Source organism: Prorops nasuta, unplaced genomic scaffold, assembly GCF_024137725.1.
Source record: "Prorops nasuta isolate Cenicafe-Biocafe unplaced genomic scaffold, Cenicafe_Pnas_1.2 PNAS00002, whole genome shotgun sequence".
NCBI lineage: Eukaryota > Metazoa > Arthropoda > Insecta > Hymenoptera > Bethylidae > Prorops > Prorops nasuta.
The window spans coordinates 10,437,477-10,458,430 of NW_027116799.1; the positions used below are offsets into that span (position 1 = coordinate 10,437,477).

A 20,954-nucleotide genomic window follows, 5' to 3' on the forward strand; every position below is an offset into this window, starting at 1 on the left:
ATAATTAAGAATTTACACAAAGGATTTTACACTAGCTTATATCTTAATTATGTATATAGAAGATGATAATAATATATATTAATCAATATAAGTTTGCACATTACCATCACTAGATGTAAAGTTGTCTAAGGCAGATTCTGTATAATTATCAATAGTTTCCAGAACCTTCTTGGTTTTGACTGAACTCGTAGAAGCAAATTCACTTGAATTTAATAAATTTTTGGCTGAAGAGTTTGACAGTACATTTATTTTACTCTGCGTAACTGCATTTGAGTTCTCACTCTCAATGTCACTATTGTAATAAGCTCTTTTAAGTCTCCGTTGAGCTTGTTCGTAATCCACTGAAATAAATATAATGAGTTTAGACATAATTACAAAAAATAAAAACAAATGCTACTGGATATTTTTATACTATTATAAGTAATTCTTTATTGTTACCTGCACTTGAAATCACTTTAACAGGGAAAAGTTCCCATTCAGTCTGTGGTTCTTTTAATTCTTTGACCCATCCTTCAACTCATTGGTAATGAGGTTTAGGAGGATAATAACAGTATACTGTTTTATTTTCGAGATTCAGCCACGAAGCAGGAACAAGCTCAATCTCCTCCTTGCTTTTCTTACTTCTTTTACCAAAATTTATTATGATAAAAGGTTTAGCTGACTCTGAAGAATCAACCATTTTAATATTTGTTTATATATGGCGTATATATTTTATTTTACACTGCTGGCTGCCCAAATGTACACCAAACGTCTGGATAAATATTACAATAAATTGACCACCAATATTGATAAATATTAATGGCGCTCGGAGAAGACGCGGGAGAATGCATTAATAACGCTCAGTGCACCCGCTCAAAACAAACAAACTGTAGACGAGAATTTGGACACAAACTGAGTTTCACAATATATACACACGTAACATAACTAATCTACTATATACACCAAACCTTTATAAAATTTATACACTCATTATGAAGCTTCATAAAATAGTTTCACCAATATTTCTATTGTTCTTACACTATGTTTTCTTCACAATGTAGTAATGCTAAAGCATAGAATTTGTTTTCAAATGGCAATAGCATAAGTTTGTCTTTTATTCACTTACGCAAAATACATTTGCCAATTTGGAAAGGTTTTCTATTTTAAAAATATTTACATGTGATGAAACACAGGGGTATTGAAATGCGTCACATTTGGTATTGTAACAACGTGTTTCAATATGAATAACTTTTGGAGACATTTCGGAGTTTGACTCTTTCCCCTTGGTAATATAAATATTTTGTATTTGGCATATTTTCCTGTTCTTTAAAAGAAAAGTGATATCAGGCTGAACGGATCTAATAATCATGTTATTATATGTAACACTTTTCACAGTTGTGCTCTTTTTATAATATTTAATATGCGCAAGCTTATTATCCTTTTTTGTGATAATTGGAAAAAATGCATTTTCATTTAAGTCTGTAGTGTTCAAATTTGAATTCAATTCACACAAACGTCTTGTAATTTGTTGCACTGGATTATTGGGAGTTCGAACGAGTTTTTTTAAAAAACCCAAATAATTCTCGAATGGAAATGCTGTATATTTAATTAAAGGAGCTTGCATATATTTCATATCGTCCGTTAAATGTATTAAATAATGGAAATTTAATACTTGAATATCTTTTCCAAAGAACGATGGTGCTAATATGAAGAAGTTACGTAGCAGAGTTTTAGCGATTTCTACTTCCGTTAACGCTAATTCTGGGTTGGATCGAATTCTGCATGCTACATGCAGTAGCATAATATGTTTATATTCATCCTTAGAAATAATAGAATGCAAATAAATAGAACCGCAAAATAATAAAAAAAATTATATTGATTTGCTTTCCAATAGTGAATACGATCTAAATCGAATACATTCCTTTGAAATTCACTAGGAACATACGGTCTCATGGATTTTAAGTGCTCTCGTAGTGCTTTGCGGTTTTCCATGCTGATTGTACATGAATTTTTTGGCATAAGCCATTTTTGCAGCATAATTTTCATTACACCCAGAAATAATAAATGCATGTTATCTATTAAAAATCCTTTAACAATATTAAAATTATTGATTTGTAAAATAGGTGAAGTTGCACTTTCTTTATGATGATCCGGTTGATCTTGATTCATAAATGATATTGCATTCCTCAACTTACAATCTATTTCTGGAAAAACCCTTTTTCTATTTACGGTTTCGCCTCGTGTTTCACACCTCTCACAACAAAAGAAGCCATTATGAGCTTTAATGCATTTTAAAAATGCCCTAGCGGGTGTGTCACAAATAAAAGCCTGAATTTGAAAAAAATATTTCCTATTTTGAATAAAAACTCCATTCTTAATCAGACTGTTACATTCTTCAACAAAATCTTTCAAAATATGCTCTGGAGAGGAAGGTTTTGCATCCCCATGATAAAGAGATATCAAAAAAGGCTTGCATATATAATTGATATTATAAACACATCCTAGTATTGGCCAAAACTGTTGATCCGCAGATTTAAAAATAGATGTTCCATCAATGTTAATTAACAATTTAATGGTGTCTTCCACAAAAGTATCGGTCTTAATTATTTTAGACAATCCACGCTGTATACCGAAATACTTGTATTCTCCTTTGTTTTCAGTAAATTTTATTACTGGGTGTAAGTCTTCAGTATTTGTCTTAGTGCCAAGTAAAGTTTCTGCACAACATGGAACGTCTAATCCTTCAGTCTTCAGAATTAATAACAACTCTGTTATTAGTTTATTATTTAATGTTGTAATGTTTTTTAAACAAAATGTTTTCAGTTTTTCTTTCAGTATCATACGTTGTCCACACTCAATAAGGTCGGCTATTTCACTATTATTGTCCGCATTGTAGCTTTCATTATTGCAGTCATTTATGCTACTTTCCGTAATGTTAATATCACTATATACAGATGAACTAGACACTGAAGAATCACTCTTTGATGCCGAAGATGTTGATGATGAAGATGAAGACAATAATCTTCTACGTTTTAAAAGCCTGTACTTTTTTAAATATGCATAGCTTTTGTAATACATTATATATGTTTTAGTTTCACGGGCCAGAGTAACAAATACACCATAAGTAGGTAACCTAACAAAACCAATGACACGCCATACAAAAGTGCAACTCTTTAGCGCGCTTTCTTTTGACGAAAATCACTGGTGGCAACTTAAAAAACTAAAGTTATCAAAATTGCTTTTCTGACATCAGTTTTTTAGGTTGCCGGCAGTGATTTTCGCCAAAAGATAATGGGCTCTGCTATTTATAATTTATTAACATAAAAAATATTTTATTTATAATTTGATCAGTAGAATGACCACAAACACAGCAGAAACCTCATCATTTTTAGTTATTATAAAATATAATCTATAATTGTAAATTTGTTTATATTTTATTACCGAATTTTTTTCCGTCTGATTCGAAAAATTTGATCTGACTTTAACCTAAAATTAGTTCAAAAACAGGTCAAAAACTAGGATTTTTGACTTGGTTTTATACTGATCAGGGTAAAAATCAGCCCAAAAGCAGGTCTTATATTTCGACTCGGAAGGGTTTGATATCATTTCACACACACACACATGTTGTCCTTCTTAAATGATTTATACTGGATGAGTGTCATATTATATTACTGGAACAATATCGGATTTAGGTATTGAGTCGGTACCGTCGGTACTAGCTAGTGAAAAGCTGCGCGGTCTTCTGCCGGTACTGTGCCAGTATAGGAACAGTAAATCACTCCTACATGAATTTTTATCAATTTGGTATAATATTTATTAGCTATTATACTCATAGTCGGTTTTCCACCAGTATTAAGGAAACCGTCAGAAAAGTAGTGGTTAGATATGTCCATCTATTATTCCATCGATACTCTACTAATGTACTGGATGAGTATCAGATTGTAGTACTAGAACAATACCGGATGCCAATATTGGATCGGTGTTGTCTCTCGGTATGATATGAGCGTCCGACCCAATGTCGACAAAGTCTCAGATTGTAGTACTGGAATAATACAAGACGACGGTACTGTATCAGTACGGTTTCACGGTAAAATGTCAGTATTGCCTGACGACGTAGGAACTGTACTGTATGAGTATCGAAACAGTACAGACCCAATACTCAACTCAATACCTCAAATCTGTACAGAACCAATACTAGATGCCGACAAACAGTATTATTTTCTGTACTTCTTAAATATTAGATTTTAGGCCGCGTCGGTATTGGCACGGTGGTTAAAATCTTTAAATCCAATACTGTTTCAGTATTGTCAAGCCAGTACCGGCTTTTAAGCCGCGCCAGTATTGGGTCGGACGCTCATACCGAGAGACTCCGGCAATTCCTACATGGGTGCGTTCTTGCATTCAAAATTAATAGATGTCAAACTCCATGTGGAAGAAGGAAAGTTTATTTTTACTCAAAAGCCCAATGTAAATTTCCCAACTGTGCAATATATATATTTAAGGTAACTACGCCTATATTATCACCGTTCGCCGCCACTCTTGTTACGGTGACTAAAATCGGTGATATACACCATAATAACGGTGAAATGTTTCGCAGGCATATTTCAGGACTGGAGCGAAAAATAATAAAAGAAAAGCTTGAGAAAAGTACTCCTACCTTGGAAAGATACAAACTGATTAGATCTGCCAATGAGTCGGAGTTGATGAATGGAAATTTCACTAGTTGCCCAAGCCTCTGCACCGTACAGAAAATTTCATCAGAGGAAAAAAAGAGGGATGATTTGGATCCTGATCCTGTAAAGTTCATGATAAAATTGATCGATAAGTTTCAACAGACATTTCCAGGAACGTGTGTCAATGGATACATCCAACATTATGCGATACATCCTGTATATACTATTTTATATACACAACTGTATATTGAATATTTTCTGTCTATTCCAAAAGAAAATGCTTTTCTTTATTTAGATGCTACTAGAACAATAATTGACCAGCCAGGATGTCAAAAACGCATCTATTATTATGCTCTAATAATGCAAGAGACTAAGGGAATTAATCCTCTACCTCTAGCTGAGCTTATATCCACCGATGTAGGAATTGCCGGAGTCTCTCGGTATGAGCGTTCGACCCAATACTGGCGCGGCTTAAAAGCCGGTACTGGCTTGACAATACTGAAACAGTATTGGATTTAAAGATTTTAACCACCGTGCCAATACCGACGCGGCCTAAAATCTAATATTTAAGAAGTACAGAAAATAATACTGTTTAAGTGTCGGCATCTAGTATTGGTTCTGTACAGATTTGAGGTATTGAGTTGAGTATTGGGTCTGTACTGTTTCGATACTCATACAGTACAGTTCCTACGTCGTCAGGCAGTACTGACATTTTACCGTGAAACCGTACTGATACAGTACCGTCGTCTTGTATTATTCCAGTACTACAATCTGAGACTTTGTCGACATTGCCCATGTAGGAATTGCCAAAGCTAACCCATAGTAATAGTCCTTATCAATATTGGCGATATACTGGCAGTTAGTACAGATTTCGAGTATAGAAATAATACTCAATTTTCTATAAATTTCGGAGTCATAAGTACTAATCCATCATTTAAAATGCGTACATAATGTGTATAAGAATTATGTACTTCGTCAATATAGATTTCTGTACTTATATAGTATTACTTTTTAATACTGAAAAAGTACTGTTTTTTTTTATTTTCAATACATTTTCAGTACCAAAAATCAATATTCGGTAAGTAAAAGTATTCAGTATTCTCTTAGTATTAATTTCTTTATTTACCTAGTATTAATTTTTCGTACTGAAAAAGTGTTGGATACTAAAAAATCTAATACTTTTTCAGTATCAGAAAGCAGTATTAAATAGGTTCAAGTATTAAGTCCTTACGACGTAATAAATTCTTAGTACATCGAGCATGTGGTATATTTTACTGAATTGAATTTAACGCGTTAAATTGTATTTGGCAAACAATAATTCCACGTTGATTAACGAAAACTCTGTTTTATAGTACAAAAAACAATGATTTTTAGTATTAAAATAATACTTTTATCATTCATTTCACATGGATTTTGTAACTAACCTCAAAATATGAGTTACAAAACATACAAATACGTGAAAAAGTATAGAATTTTAAGCCGTGAAAAAAGTGAATCGTCATCATCAACGTCATCTTTATCAATAGAAGAAACTGAAGAAATTAATGTTGAATCTGACAGTTTTACAGAAAGCAGTGAAAATCAAGAAAACAATCTGTGTTCCCCGAATAGTTCCAAAGTCGATAAAGCAGTGATTAAACTTTCATTACGCGAAAAATTAAGAAAAGTTTGCTTAGAAAATATAACTAAGTTGAATAACAAATTGGTTACCCAAATTTTACGCGTTCTAAAGGAAGAGGGATTAGATGTACCAGAGTGTGCAGAGACACTACTGGAAACCAAAAAACGATCGCAAAATTTGGGACCGATAAAATCGTTTTCTAGTGGCGGCAAATATAGATACTTCGGTATACAAAACGCATTATGCAATATTATTTCTCCAGAAATTTATAGTGAAGATAAAATAGAATTAATTATTAATGTTGATGGCTTGCCAATATATAACGCTGCTACTATAGATTTTTGGCCAGTATTAGGTCAAATTTATCACAAAAATTATGATTGCAAACCTTTTGTCATTGCAATATATTGCGGCTGCTCGAAACCATCGTTAGCAACAGAGCTTTTAGCTGATTTTATAGGAGAAAGCAATAAATTAATAGACAATGGAATAGAAATAAAAAATAAAAATTACTCTTTTAATATTATTGCTTTTGTATGCGACACACCGGCCAGAGCATTCATAAAGTGTGTAAAAGGCCATACTGGTTTTTTCTCATGTGAAAGGTGTGTAACTGAAGGAGAAACTATAGAAGGCAAAAGAATATTTCCAGAAGTTCAATGTGACTTGAGAAACAAACAAGCGTTTGAAAATAAAACTCAAATAGAACATCATAAAGATGATTTAACATCTCCCTTATTAACCCCTTAACCTACGATTTAGATTCGAAGATGTTGGGCCGAAATTGTATACAAGTTCGCGCAGCGTTCGGGACGTTCGCACGACTTGGGTACACGCCGATCCGGGCAATTGTAAACATGACGGACATCGCCCGTAGTAGAGCGGTCGCGGTTTGTAGATAGCACAGACAAGACTCGTGATGTATTTCTATCATCTCTTCGTATCGTAATTAGTTTCCAGTCGTTCTTGATCGCATTCGCACGTCGGAATTTAAGTTCATAAATTCTAGAGAAGCAAACCCACAAGATGTTCTCTAGAAAAAGATTTTGTGATGAAGATAGTGAGAATTGTGCTATTAATTTTGCTAATGAAAGTGACAGTAGTGACGAAATATGTAAATTTCGAAGAAAGTATAGGCGAATAATTGTTGATGATACATCCGATGACGATCAACTACCAGAGTCCTGGGTTTGGAATGAAAGAAGAAATAGTCCAAAAATCTGGGACTATACAATGACTCCTGGCATAAGCGAGGCAGCCTTATGTCAATTAGGAGGAAGTAGAGGAGAATTTGATACATTTAATCTAACATTTGATGATATATTTTGGAACAATATTGTGACTGAAACAAATCAGTATGCAAATCAACTACGAGAAAATCCACATACAAGACGAAAAATTGACGAAACCTGGTTTCCTGTAGACTCTACCGAAATTAAAAGATAATTTGCATTGACGATAATAATGGCACAGATAAAGAAACCAAGAATCTAAATGAATTGGTCGAAGAGGGCTGTTATCGAAACACCTATATTTAGAAAATCAATGCCTTTGAAGAGATATCTACAAATTACAAGGTTCTTGCATTTTTCAAACAATAATCTTGTTGCCAATACAGATAAATTGAAGAAAGTTAGACCTGTGATTAATTTTTTGAACCAAAAATTTAAAGAACTGTATATAATGAAAAAAGACATTTCTATCGATGAATCTCTTATGAAATTCAGGGGGCGTTTATCTTATAAGCAATTCAACCCATCCAAAAGGGCAAGGTTTGGCGTAAAATTTTATAAATTATGTGAGTCCGATTCCGGATATTGTTACGAATTTAAAATATATACCGGCAACGATAAAATAAACTGTAAAGATAGCGCTTCAGAAAGTGTTGTGAAAGAGCTTTCTGAGTCAGTGTTGCACAGGGGTCACACTTTGTACATAGACAGTTGGTATTCTTCCCCAAAATTTTTTATGATATTATCACATAAATACAAAACAAATGTAATTGGCACAGTACGTTCCAATAGGAAGAATATGCCAAAAGATTTGTGCAGTGTAAAATTAAAAAGGGGGGGGAGTACGTAATAAGAAGCTGCAACCGAGTACTCGCACTGAAATGGAGAGACAAGCGAGATGTTTATATGATGTCGACAAAACATGAAACAGCCGAAATGACTTCGCAAGGATCCAAACGCACTTTAAAGCCAAACTGTATTACAGAGTACAACAAGGGAATGAATGGAATTGATCTCCAAGATCAAATATTAGCATGTTTTCCAATAATGAGGAAATACATGAAAGGATACAAAAAAATTTTTTTTTATCTCTTTGATATTGGCCTGTTTAATTCTTACATCTTATGGAAAAAACTGAATGATGGAAAGAAACAATGTTATGTCGATTATAAGATCAACATAGCCGAATCTCTACTGAAGAAAATGCCAAAACCGATTTATAAAGAACGAGGCGTATTATCTTCCGGAGATGCGCCAGACAGACTTTGCGCGAAGGAATGGGCTCATTTTCCAAAGCACATTGATCCAACACCCTCTAAATTAAGACCGTCAAAACGTTGTACAGTTTGTCACAAAAATAAAAAACGGAAAGAAACAACGTGGGAGTGTAAAAAGTGTAAAGTTCCGTTACATGTACCAGAATGCTTCGAAAGATATCATACCGTTACAGATTACTAATTTTGTATTTTGGAGTTTTGTATAAATAAATATTTTGTAATACTTGCGCCTACCACAATTATTGCATCAGACTGTAAATGCGTATCAAATATTCCACGTAATATTTACATCGGGCCCGATCACCGTACGCGGGCTATGCCCGTAATATTTACTTCTGGCCCAATCACCGTACGCGGGCTATGCCCGTCATTGTAGGTTAAGGGGTTAAGGCTGACAAATTTTGACATTGTAAATGGTGTATTACTGGATAGTATGCATCTACTGTTCCTAGGCATTACCAAGACATTATTACTTAAATGGATGAAACCGGGTGCTAACCGATTAAGTAATGAAAATAGGAGAAACCTTCGAGATAATCTGTTTGCATTATCTAGTTCGATTCCTTTTGAATTCCAAAGAAAGTTACTGGATTTAAATGACTTGAATCATTGGAAGGCTACCCAATACCGTTTTTTTTTTATTATATGCCGGTGCAATATTTTTACGGAAAGTTTTATCGAAAGATGCTTTTAAACATTTCTTATTGTTATTTACTGCTTCAAGAATCTTGTGTTCAAAAGATTTAGCTGTAACTAAATCCGATTACGCTAATACCTTACTCCGAAATTTCTTTATACTTTCTCCTACTTTTTATGGAAAAGGTATTCAAGTTATGAATTTTCACAACTTGATTCATATAACAGAAGATATAAAGTATATGGGAGCTTCACTTGCTGAATTTTCCGCATTTTCATTTGAAAATTTTTTAGGGAAACTTAAAAAGCTTGTTCGAACCCCTAAGAACCCTATCGCACAAATTTCGTTTCGATTAAATGAAATTAATTCTGTTCCTAATTCATACTCTTTGTCATCGTGTACAAGAAAAAATGTAAACAATGTACAAGTTTGTTATAACAGAAATAATACATTGGTAGAGAAAATACTATTCAGTGACATGACATTTAAAGCAAGAAAGCCAGATAATGTTTTAATCTTAAAAAATGAAGAAATATTTGAGATCGAGAATATCTATATAAAAAAAAATAACGAAAACTCAATATATCGTCCAGAAGAAGTTGTGATTGAAGGATATCGTTTTGATAAAAAGCTGAATGCATTTAATTATCCCTGTAATTCATCTGAAATAGGTATATACAAAGTAAGAAATAAATTAAATAAAAAAGAAACTTATTTATTTTCCGAAGTTGAGCAAAAAGTAGTATTATTACAGTATTGTACAGAATTTTATGCGTTAACTTTATTACATACTGAAAAGTGCGTAAAAATAAAGAGTAAAAATGATATGTGTGAATAACGTGTTTTAAATATACGTTTGACTGTAGTGTATGTGATCTCCGTTGTATACACGGTGTGTTTTCGTACACTGTTATTGTTTTTCATCCATGTGCTGAAAGCCAAGTCAGGCTTACACTGCTGCTGCATTCTTTTGTAAAGATACGTAAATTTATTGTGATCGGACAATTTTGTAATCGAGATGGATAAAGATAGAATGAAATTTGCTGTAATTAATTTTGGCCAAAAAGTTAAAGGCAAAGAGCAAACAGAAATAGAATTGGTGCCCAGCTCATGGTTAAGAGAAGAAGAAGATAAAGTTTTATGTCTTTATCCTAAAGAAAATGACTACCAATGGGTGGAAAAGTGGATTGCAGAAAATAAACCCCCAAGTAAAAACTGGAGTACTTATGAAGTCCAAATTCTTTCAGAAACAGGTAAATATTTTATTAAATTACTATATTGAAAGTAAGTTTTTTAAAAGTGTATACTGCGTAGCTTATTTTTTTAAGAAAGGTTTCTCTTTGCTGAATATTATGCTTGATGTTAATAAATAATAGTAGATAATATTGATAATGCACTGCGTAAACTATTTTTCTATACTTTAATGAATTTAATTATAGAAATGACACTGCGTAGTTTATTTTCTTAAGAAAGGTATCTCTTCGCAGAATATTATGCTTGATGTTAATAAATAATAGTAGATAATATTGAAAATGCACTGCGTAAACTACTTTTCTATACTTTAATGAATTTAATTATAGAAATAACACTGCGTAGCTTATTTTCTTAAGAAAGGTTGTTTTTTGTAGAAATTTATGCTAAAAGTTAGTATAAATAATAGTAGATCAAATTGAAAATGTACTGCGTATACTTTTTTTATAATAAATGTAATCTTTTTGCAGAGGATTATTCTCAAGGTCTTCGAAGGCTGGAAAGAGCTTATTATGAAAGCCAAATTGAAAGCACAGATAGTGTTTGTCCAAGAAGGAAACGCAGTAAACTGCACATCCACTCAAAATCAGGTGCAAAACAGATTTTAAAATCTTGTAAATCAAAAAAGAGAAAGTTTGAAGAAAGCATGTCTACAAGTTGTGGTAAGTTATGAAATAAAAAGCCTCTATTAATTCAAATTGTATTATATTGCAAATATTAATATTTTCAGAAAGCAGTAGCGAGTCCATTGATGAACGTGATAAAAAAATTCAACAAAATACAAAGAATTTACCAAGTACAAGCAACAGTACAGAAAATTTAAAAGACATGGTTGAAAGAAGTATAAAAAAAGAAATTAGAAAACTGACTTCACGAATACAAATGGACTTAAATCAACATTTCAAATCATTAAATGATAATTTGATGTTAAATTTTAATTTAAAAACTGTATCAAATACAGACAATATTCAAAATTGTATTGGAATTAAATTCCCGATTGACAATTTGGAAGATTTCAATATCTTAAATGAAAAATTAAAGGACGAAGATATTGTTAAGGATGTTCTGGTGAGTACTATAATACTACAATACTATTAGTACAATTTATTATAATTTAATTAAAAAATTACAAATTTCAGAAACCATTCATAATTGCAAGAGCATCCGCAACTTCAAGTTTTAAGGAAGCAGTTCCCAAAATCTTAAAATCACTAATTAGTAATGAAGTGCAAATCAAATATACTGCATGTGGACGTACTTCTGTATTCGGCACAAAAAAAATGCGTTTTGTAGATACCAATGTGTACAAATGCATGACAGGTAAACATTTTATTAAATTATATATAGTATTAATACCAAAATATCTATAAATATAGATTATATAATAATTATATATATTTTCAGATGTGTTGCTATCAGTCTTTTCCGGGCAAATGACTGCAGATGCTATTCAAGCTAGAACTAGCCGTTGGCTTTCTGGTGTGGGAGATCGAGATGGAGGAAGAAAAAATAGAGCAAAAGAAAATATGGACCAAATGTAATTTTTATTGGATTCTTTCTGGCGTATTTTGAAGCTCGAAATAATAGACAGAAATATTGATTTTTTATTACGTCTATTAGCATATTTCAAACATTTTTTATTTTGTCAGCTTAATTAAAATATTATAGGTTTATGTATTTAGTTTCTACTATTAAAAAGAAAGTAGATTAGTTTCAAGAAAAACTAGATCAAAAGAGAATATGAACCAAATGTAATTTTTATTTGAATGTGCTGGCGTATTCTTCAGTAAGAAAGCTTCAGCTTACACAATAAACAGATAAGTTCAGTATATTTTTAGTAAAATTTATAATCAATAAAAACATTTTTTAATTTTTGTTATTATTGTCAGCAAATTTTAAACATTTTTTATTCTGTCAGCTTAAGGGCAATATTTGAATTTAAGACTAACAAATATCCTTAATTTTAATGAAATTGTCGAACTTATTGTATTTTCATTCCTTAAATAAATAAATAATTACACAACTTATTGTAACAATTTATTATACAAAGCATTATTTTTTCTAGTTTTTATTAGAATAAACGTTTTCATTACGTTCATAAGAAATATAAAAAAACATAATTGATCGTTGTGCAGCTGAGCTATCATTATGTGACTGAAATAACATAGATGGCGTATTGCTTCTTTTCGTTTCTCGTTAGTGGTAGGACATAGACGTGTTTCAATATATACACTGAGAATTCATACCGAACTTGTATCAAATTTCAGGTTTCCTCGCAGGTCTTTCCAGAGCAGTCAAAGATAAGCCGTAACATCTAGGAACATTTCATTAATGTGTTTATGATATATATATATATATATATTCATTTGTGTTTGTAGGAAACTAACGATGTAAATATAAATGTGTAATCATCATATATGTGTGTTAATATGTATGTGTAAATTAGAATAATATGTAAAAATTAACACTTGAAGTATTCTTTTGTTTTTGTGTCGGCGTGCAGTACTTAATAAGTATTGAAGACAGTATAGTACCAGCATACGGCTCGAATATTAAAACAGTACTTGCATGAGTATTATAAAGACAATACTTATATTTTCTTGTTTAGTACGCGATTTAATATTGACCTATGAATTATGGCCCGTTATTATCTTTTTAATAATTTACAAGTATAGCGAACAAGTATTGAAACAGTATAGATTGCTGTACTAAATTGATACTGTTTCGAATATTAAATTTAAACTAGTCGACGAACCATGGGCCGTTATTATCATTTCAGCAACTTACCAGTACAGATACCTGTATTTAATCGGTACAAAATCTCCGAAATCGGTACTGTGCCAGTATGGCGCCAGCATACCATTCTTACTTGGGCAGTTATATTTTTCCTTAAAAATAATGTAGAAATCATTGCACCAATCTTCTTTTAAGGAATTTGCATTCGACCAATATTTTTCCCAAAAGGACGCCGGCAAAATTAGAAAATTCGTATTTTCTGTTTCTCGCGACGAAATATTTGAAATAGTAGATGAAATGCTTGTGAGGGATGAACTGCCTTTAGTTGCAGAAGAATCCTGCATACTAATACTATCAAATGTGTAATTAATATCCGAAGAATCCTCTATACAAACATCATTATGAAATGTACAGTTAATGTCTGAATTTGAATTTTCCAAATGAGCAGCACTGAGATCGCATTTGGAGCCGAGCTCCAAACTGTGCTTTTCAACCAAAATTTTCTTAATTTCGGCAGTTTTCCGTCGAAAAGTATAGTAACATTTGGACAAATTTTTCTTTATTGGTTGTTTAGAGTACCATGAAAGAATAAAATCACAAATTTTCTCAAATATATTATTTGATTTCTTATAAGATAATTCCAATAGCATTGCTATTGCGGCGTCAGGATTTTTCTCTCCTAAAAGAGCTCTAACTGCATTTGCAATATTTTCTGCAGTGAAAGACATTTTCGGTATTTCAGAAAATGAAAAGACGGTTTTTCGCGTTAAAACGCAAAAATTCTATCAAGTGCTAGCAATCTGGAAAAATTACTGCACAATTTCTCCTAAAATCAAATAGAAGACAAATCTTGCAAAATCTTACTTTCACAGTCGAATAATAAAAATTAATCAATTCGACTATTTTTTTCAACAAGCTTATAAAACTGCCATCAACCAACGAAGACACATATAGTGCTTTGAAAGTAGGAAACTGTTTTACAAACCGCTGAAAGAGAATGAGGCAGCTTTTTGCTCTATTTATATTAACAATCATACCGAAAATCTCTAGCGAGAGAGCGCATGCGCCATGCGCCTTCTAATTCGGTTGGTGTAAACAATTGATGATCCTCGTGATGAAAACGAAGAAAATATCTATCATCCGTCTTCCAGTAATTATGATATAGATCTGGCAACTGAAATTTGGGATAGAAAACCTAAAGAGGAAAAAAAAAGTTGTAATTCTTATTTCAAAATTGATAAATTTATCAAAGCGTGTGGATCACCAGTAAAATATTCCAGCGATAACGAAATGATTAAATCGGTGCAAACTTCACCAAACAATGAAACATTACAAACTTTCAATTCGCCTTTCCATAATATCGGAAAGAAATTTCTATCTTCATTTGCAGTTTATCCTTCAGGGTTTCCTAAGCTGAAAAAAAATATTTCAAATATCATTGTAGACGAAAACAGTTTTAAGTCCCTGTCTCCAAACACGTATGTGGACGATTCCATCATAAATGCTTTTTCTGTACTATGCTTGGACATGATTAATACAACTACAGAAGAAGACGTCATAATATTTGATACATTTTTCATAACCAAATTAATTACAGGTCATATTACGGAAGGGTATGAAAATTGGTTAATAAATAAGAATCTGCATAGTAAAAAAATTTGGCTTTCTCCCGTTTTCAATGAAAAGAAAAGTCATTGGAGTTTATTAATAGTGGATTTTATTGAAAAAATATTTGTCGATATTGATTCGTTACATGGATTGCCACCATCCACTCTAATTAATAATATGTGCATGCTCATATCAAACCTGTTCTTGCGAGAAGGACTTTTCATAAACTTTGAAGAATGGAAACTTCATGCACCCTAAGATTTACCACAGCAATTGCGAAGAAATGGAAGCTTCAGCGTAAATTGCGGAATTCATCATTGCCGGTGGATTTATATTATTAGCTCAGGTGAAAATATCGATTTCTCTGATGATGATATGGATAATTGCAGGAAAGGTATTGCCAATTATATATCTGAAAAGGAAGACATTGTAATTAAGCGAGATAAAAGGACGAGGGTCAGGGAAGAGTTATCAAATTTGTATGGTGCAATATACGAAAAATGTAGGCATACAATAAAATTAATAAAGCAGCCACCACGCAAATATGAAAATACATTGCAGTATTGTTCTACAATCAAAGGAAAGCTTCCCATAATATAGTTTACTATTTTGCATACAACAATGAAACTCTTACTTACCTTCGAAAGCCATGTCAAATCTTTCACATATTACTCATATTTGCGTGCACAATAAATAGTCAATTATTACAATTCAATCCTTCAAATTGTTCAACAGTGTAGGTTCGCTAAATATATTTCCCTCGCTCTTGTGAATAACAAATGAAAAGAAATTGGTGCTCCCTCATGAAGCAGGTACTAATCTCTTCAAAGAATTATTGCATTAAAGACTGCAAGGTTTGCAAAAATTAGAAAAATTCACTGAAATCTTAAATTTGGACGATATCGGTGAAAAAGGTGGTTTCGCAGATGCATTTCTCTGTCTATGTTCTTCTAAAAAACATTAAGGGGATCTTGCTCCCTCACGAAATTTGCACTATTCTCTTCAGAATTTTGTTGCCTTTCAAGCTGTGTGCGTGAAAAAAATTAGAAAAATTCGCGGATATCTTAAATTTTGACGATATCGGTGAAAAACGTGGATTTTGAAGATGCATTTCTGTCTATGTTCCTTCTAAAAAACATTAAGGGTGTCTTGCTCCCTCACGAAATTTACACCATTCTCTTCAGAATTTTATTGCCTTTCAAGCTGTGTGCGTGGAAAAAATTAGAAAAATTCACTGATATGGTAAAATTTAAAGAGATCGTTGAAAAACGTATTATCGCTGATGCATTTCCCGTCATTTTGTTTATAAAAATCATTAAGGGGGTCTTGCTCCCTCATGAAACTATCTTTATTTTGTTTAGAATTTGATGGGCTACAATGCTGTGTTGTCGATACAAATTATAATAATTCACTGATATTTGAAAATTGCTTTATAAGAGTACTTATTTAATTTTCTCCTTTAAGGAATTTTCAGCAAATTTTTTTTTTTTTATTTGGTCATACAAACGTTAATTATAATAACTTTAGTAGTTTGCATTAATATATAATGGTCAGAACATTTATTTCTGTCAATTTACTTGGATTCTGATTTTTGCCAAACTTGTGGCTGCAAAGTTGTGGCTAACTTCAGTGTTATTACCCGCTTACCCTTGACAGGTGAGCAGGGCAAGCGCTTCCCTATAAAACCGATTGGTGCTACGAGCCCTTAAGCCCTAGCACACCACGGGACGTCACATGACTTTGATACGCTACTAATATTCACCCTTAATTCGGCTCGCAAGGGCTGGCTCTCTTCTTTCTTTCTCTCTCCTACTTCCTCTCCCTCTCTCTTCTCGCTTTTCCTTTCTCTCAGTCGCCCTTGTATCTGGCTCATAGGGCTAGTATGCCTCGCTGTCCGGTATCGGTTCGCGGCTCTCTGGCAGCCGCTGCACTTTGTTTTATGACAATCCTATAGCGGCGGCTGTCACTGGAGTCGCGGAAACGCGTATCGGTGGCGGGGTACAAATCTGGCACTCTGTGTCACCTCTGACATCTAAACTATGTATGTCGGGGCAGCTCGCGGAAGCAGGTAAAGCTCTGCACCTGTCCCGCCGCTGCCCCGCTACACCCATCGCCTGAGACTGGGGGGCCGGCAAATTATCGATCATAGATCACAATAACCTATCAGCCGATAACACCTTAATTCGCACGCGCCCCGCATATTTAGAGCTTAACATTAGCAAAGCTTTAGACGGCAGCTATTGTAACGCTGCGGGAACGCAATGTTACAACGGGTAATAACTTACTAGTGGGTTATGCTTCACATGCTAGACACCTAGCGGTGACAAGTAGAGCTAGGGAGAGAAGGGGGATAGAAACTGTATCAACGCCGGACGGCCTGAGATACCCTGACCACTTGCACTCCGACCCACCGCCAATTTCTAACACAAATGAATAATATTGCTTTGATTCTTCTCACAGATGCCTCACTTCCAACTCAAATACAATCTATGCCATTTGTATTTGTAGGAAATGATGCATTCGCCTTAGCACCAAATATGATGAAACCTTATTCTGACCTTCACCACAAGAAAAATAAGGAGAGGGTATTTAATTATTAGCGTTCATATGCTCGCCGTACAGTCGAAAATGCACTTGGCATAATGTCATCCATTTTTCGACTAATGAGGATGCCAATCTTATTGCCTCCAAGAAAATCAACAAATATAGTAATGACTTGTGTTTGGTTGCATAATTATTTAAAAAGAAGTGAGACCTCAGGTCCATTATATTTTCCTAATGACACCTTTGATAGAGGAATATATGGTCATGTGCAATTTTGATCATTGCGGAATGATGGAAATGATATTTCATCAATGATGTTGCTAAGAAGAACAAGTATAAATCCTAGAGAGGAAGCCAGAAATATAAAAGACAGATCTGCAGATTATCTTAAAAACATTGACAAGCTACCATGGAAGGATGATTGTTAATTCAATCTGTTTAAAATTTTTATTTTTCATTAATATGAGTAAATACATGATAAGATCTTTTACAAGCGGTTGATGTCATTTCATATGCAAAATTTATACAAATTGACAACTGTAATCGAATACTTGATATTTATTTATATAATTGTTAATTGTGTCATTTTATATCTTCAATCGACTTTTAATGAAAACATTTTACTTAAAATATAATTTTAAAATACTTTACAGGGTATTCTTGAAGTATTACTTCCCTATATTATTTCGGAAATGATTCTTTTTGAAAAATATTAAAAGGATGATTTCAAGTTTCAATAACTTTTGATTACTTGGTAGTAATAGATGATCATTACTGGTTTTCGGAGAAATCGCGATGTCAAGTACCAAAACCCGACCTGAAGAATATATGATTCCATTTGAAAATCGTAGTGTGACTTTGATAGGATCTCCACTAAACCGTTCAAGGTCAATTATACTCTACCATTAAGTACGTCATTTAAAGCCATTCAATTGACATTGTTAGACATTTTTTGAGAAACGTTTGATTTCGGAGACGTGAATAATTATCAAGTATCTATACTATGAACAATTTAACTTGAAACTGTTCAATAGATGAGATTGGCTTTGCGTGTGTGTTGTGTGCTCACTCGACAAGCAATTCGAACAATCCGCATCTGTGTGCAATTTCAAATTTAAATATCCCACATTCGTTTCATCTTTGTGTAATTTACAAGGCAAATCAAATACTATTGTAATAAAGTTTGGGCATATTTAGAAAGAATGGGTTGTTTTATTTTCTTCAAAAATACTTCATTTTTTAAATAATAGATGAAAGCGGGAATTTATGAATACTCCACAGATGTCTGTTATTAATTGATTTAATATGCTATTTTCGACTCCCCGTAGACTATTATTAAAGAAATAATTTGACGTCGTATATAAACAACTTCCGCGTGCGTTCATCAATTGTTTCGCATAAATCTATAAATACATTAAAAAATCTCTATATATTTTCTATTCAAATAGATATCTCTTTCAAGAACCCTAATTCTGTCTCTTTAAAATAAGTAGCGTATTTTTATAAAAACAAATTTCATATACTACTAAAGCTACGAAGGGCGATGAAGAATTATTACGATTAGGCTGAATCTTTTGTTCGGACTGTAAATCGATTGTAATAATTTGGACTTTCTCTCATATGCAAACCAAATCAGTTTGAATACGTCGTGGGTGACACTTTCCGTCCTCATGCTAGCTTTAACTCTCACATTTAATTTTCTAAAAGAACCCACCAGTGCGCTCTTTATCTTTTCAATTTCCATTAAGGAAAATTAGCAGTTTAATTTATGTTGGATTTAATTGACGCATCTAAACCACATTGCGGTCCTGGTGATCTAGGTGGCTTGGGCTTTAAATCTCTGGCTCCTGTTTCTATAAATGCAAAATTCCGAAATTAAATCGTTAGAATATGAAATGTTGACGAGTTAACTGTTTACGTCTAATTAATTGACTCAACTCTCGCATTGTCCGATAGTTTGCCTAAATTGATTTATATTATGAAAGATGATGAAATGTACAGAATTACCCATCAGTATCAAATTACAGGTGTGTAGGCCATTTAATAGTGTTTAGTTAATGTCTGCTGCTTCCTTAACTTTCAACAACTTGCCGTATAAGATTAAAAATGAAGAAACTAAGTATTGCCTAAAATACCGCTATTGTCACCTTCATGATAACAGAATCGGTATAGTAATGTAGCTTAGAGTACCTTGACTTTTATTAGTTCTTTTCCTGAAAAATTTACAATTAAGGTATTTTAGCTAATAAAGGATCTCTCTGTTTTTAACATTGAAAGAAAAATTAATGAAATTAAGGGTCATTGAACTTTGAACCCGAATTCATGCCGCATGTCCGCTCCACACACCGTACACCTGCACCCTGAAAGATTCGTAAATCTGTACTGTTTTAATAAATTTTTTCGGCTTCTAGAAGTTACATTATTATATTAAAATTATATTCAGTTTTGTTGCTTCACGAGGAATAGAGTTGGATCTATAGATTTGCAAATAAAATTTCTTTTCAGCTGAAAATAAATCGTATTCGTAGTGTTGCGCTGCAATCTCACACCGACAGGGATATTATTAACCTTTAAAAGATAGGTACGGCCATTATGGCAGCTACTCATATACTCGGATGTTCTATGAAAGATGTAAATCTTATAAAAATAAATTGATTTTTTGCTAAAGAAAAAGTCGACTTAAAGGATAAAATGCTCATCCTCAAAGGATTAAATGACATTTGTTGATTTACTTAGGCTGGGAATAGTGAAGAGAATATGGACGTTTCTAATAAAGCGGGATAGCTAATACGCCTATTCTTATCTAAAATATTATTATGCGTTCGGGTCGACAAAACACTTTCAAACCTGTTATTCGTTTAGCTGAAATAGCTTTAGCCAATATTTTTCTACAATTTGAGGAAAATTAGCTTGTTTTGGTCTCAAATTACTCTTTACACCACTATGACCCACTGTTGCAAAGGCTTTATTTTTAATAAACTTCGTGGTTTTTTCACAAAATAAAATATAATTTTTATTATTATTTTTGTACTGGGCCCTCTTCTGCCATAGGATGAATTTCAAAAAGTAAGTTTAATCCTCAAAAAATTAATATTTCTAAAAGGCTAGAAGATAATAATTGAAAGCTATAATATTCGACCTCAATGTATCCTCTTAATACTCAATAGACTAAATTACATGTGGCTATAAACACTCATTATATTCGCTTGGCACTTACCTCGAGATACATAATGGCGCACCCCAAAAGTGTAATGGATAGAAATATCGGTGAGGCAACCTTAAAAACCTTTAGCTTACGATGTTGATACATATAGGCGACCAGAACAATGGTACCAAGCACGCAAAAAATTGAGAATGAGAGAAGAGCGATCCTTTAAAAGAACAAAACAATAATAC

At 32.8% G+C, this 20,954-nt stretch overlaps 1 protein-coding gene across 4 annotated transcripts in view; it reads right to left on the bottom strand.

Annotated features, from left to right (window-relative positions):
• Positions 1-20,954, bottom strand: part of LOC136778139 (probable G-protein coupled receptor CG31760) — a 278,811-nt gene that overhangs the window by 101,574 nt on the left and 156,283 nt on the right. For all 4 annotated transcript variants that reach the window (XM_066734758.1, XM_066734756.1, XM_066734751.1 and 1 more), the window contains one exon: positions 20,776-20,929. In XM_066734758.1, coding sequence (XP_066590855.1) covers positions 20,776-20,929 — 154 coding nt within the window. The remainder of the gene's footprint in view (positions 1-20,775; positions 20,930-20,954) is intronic.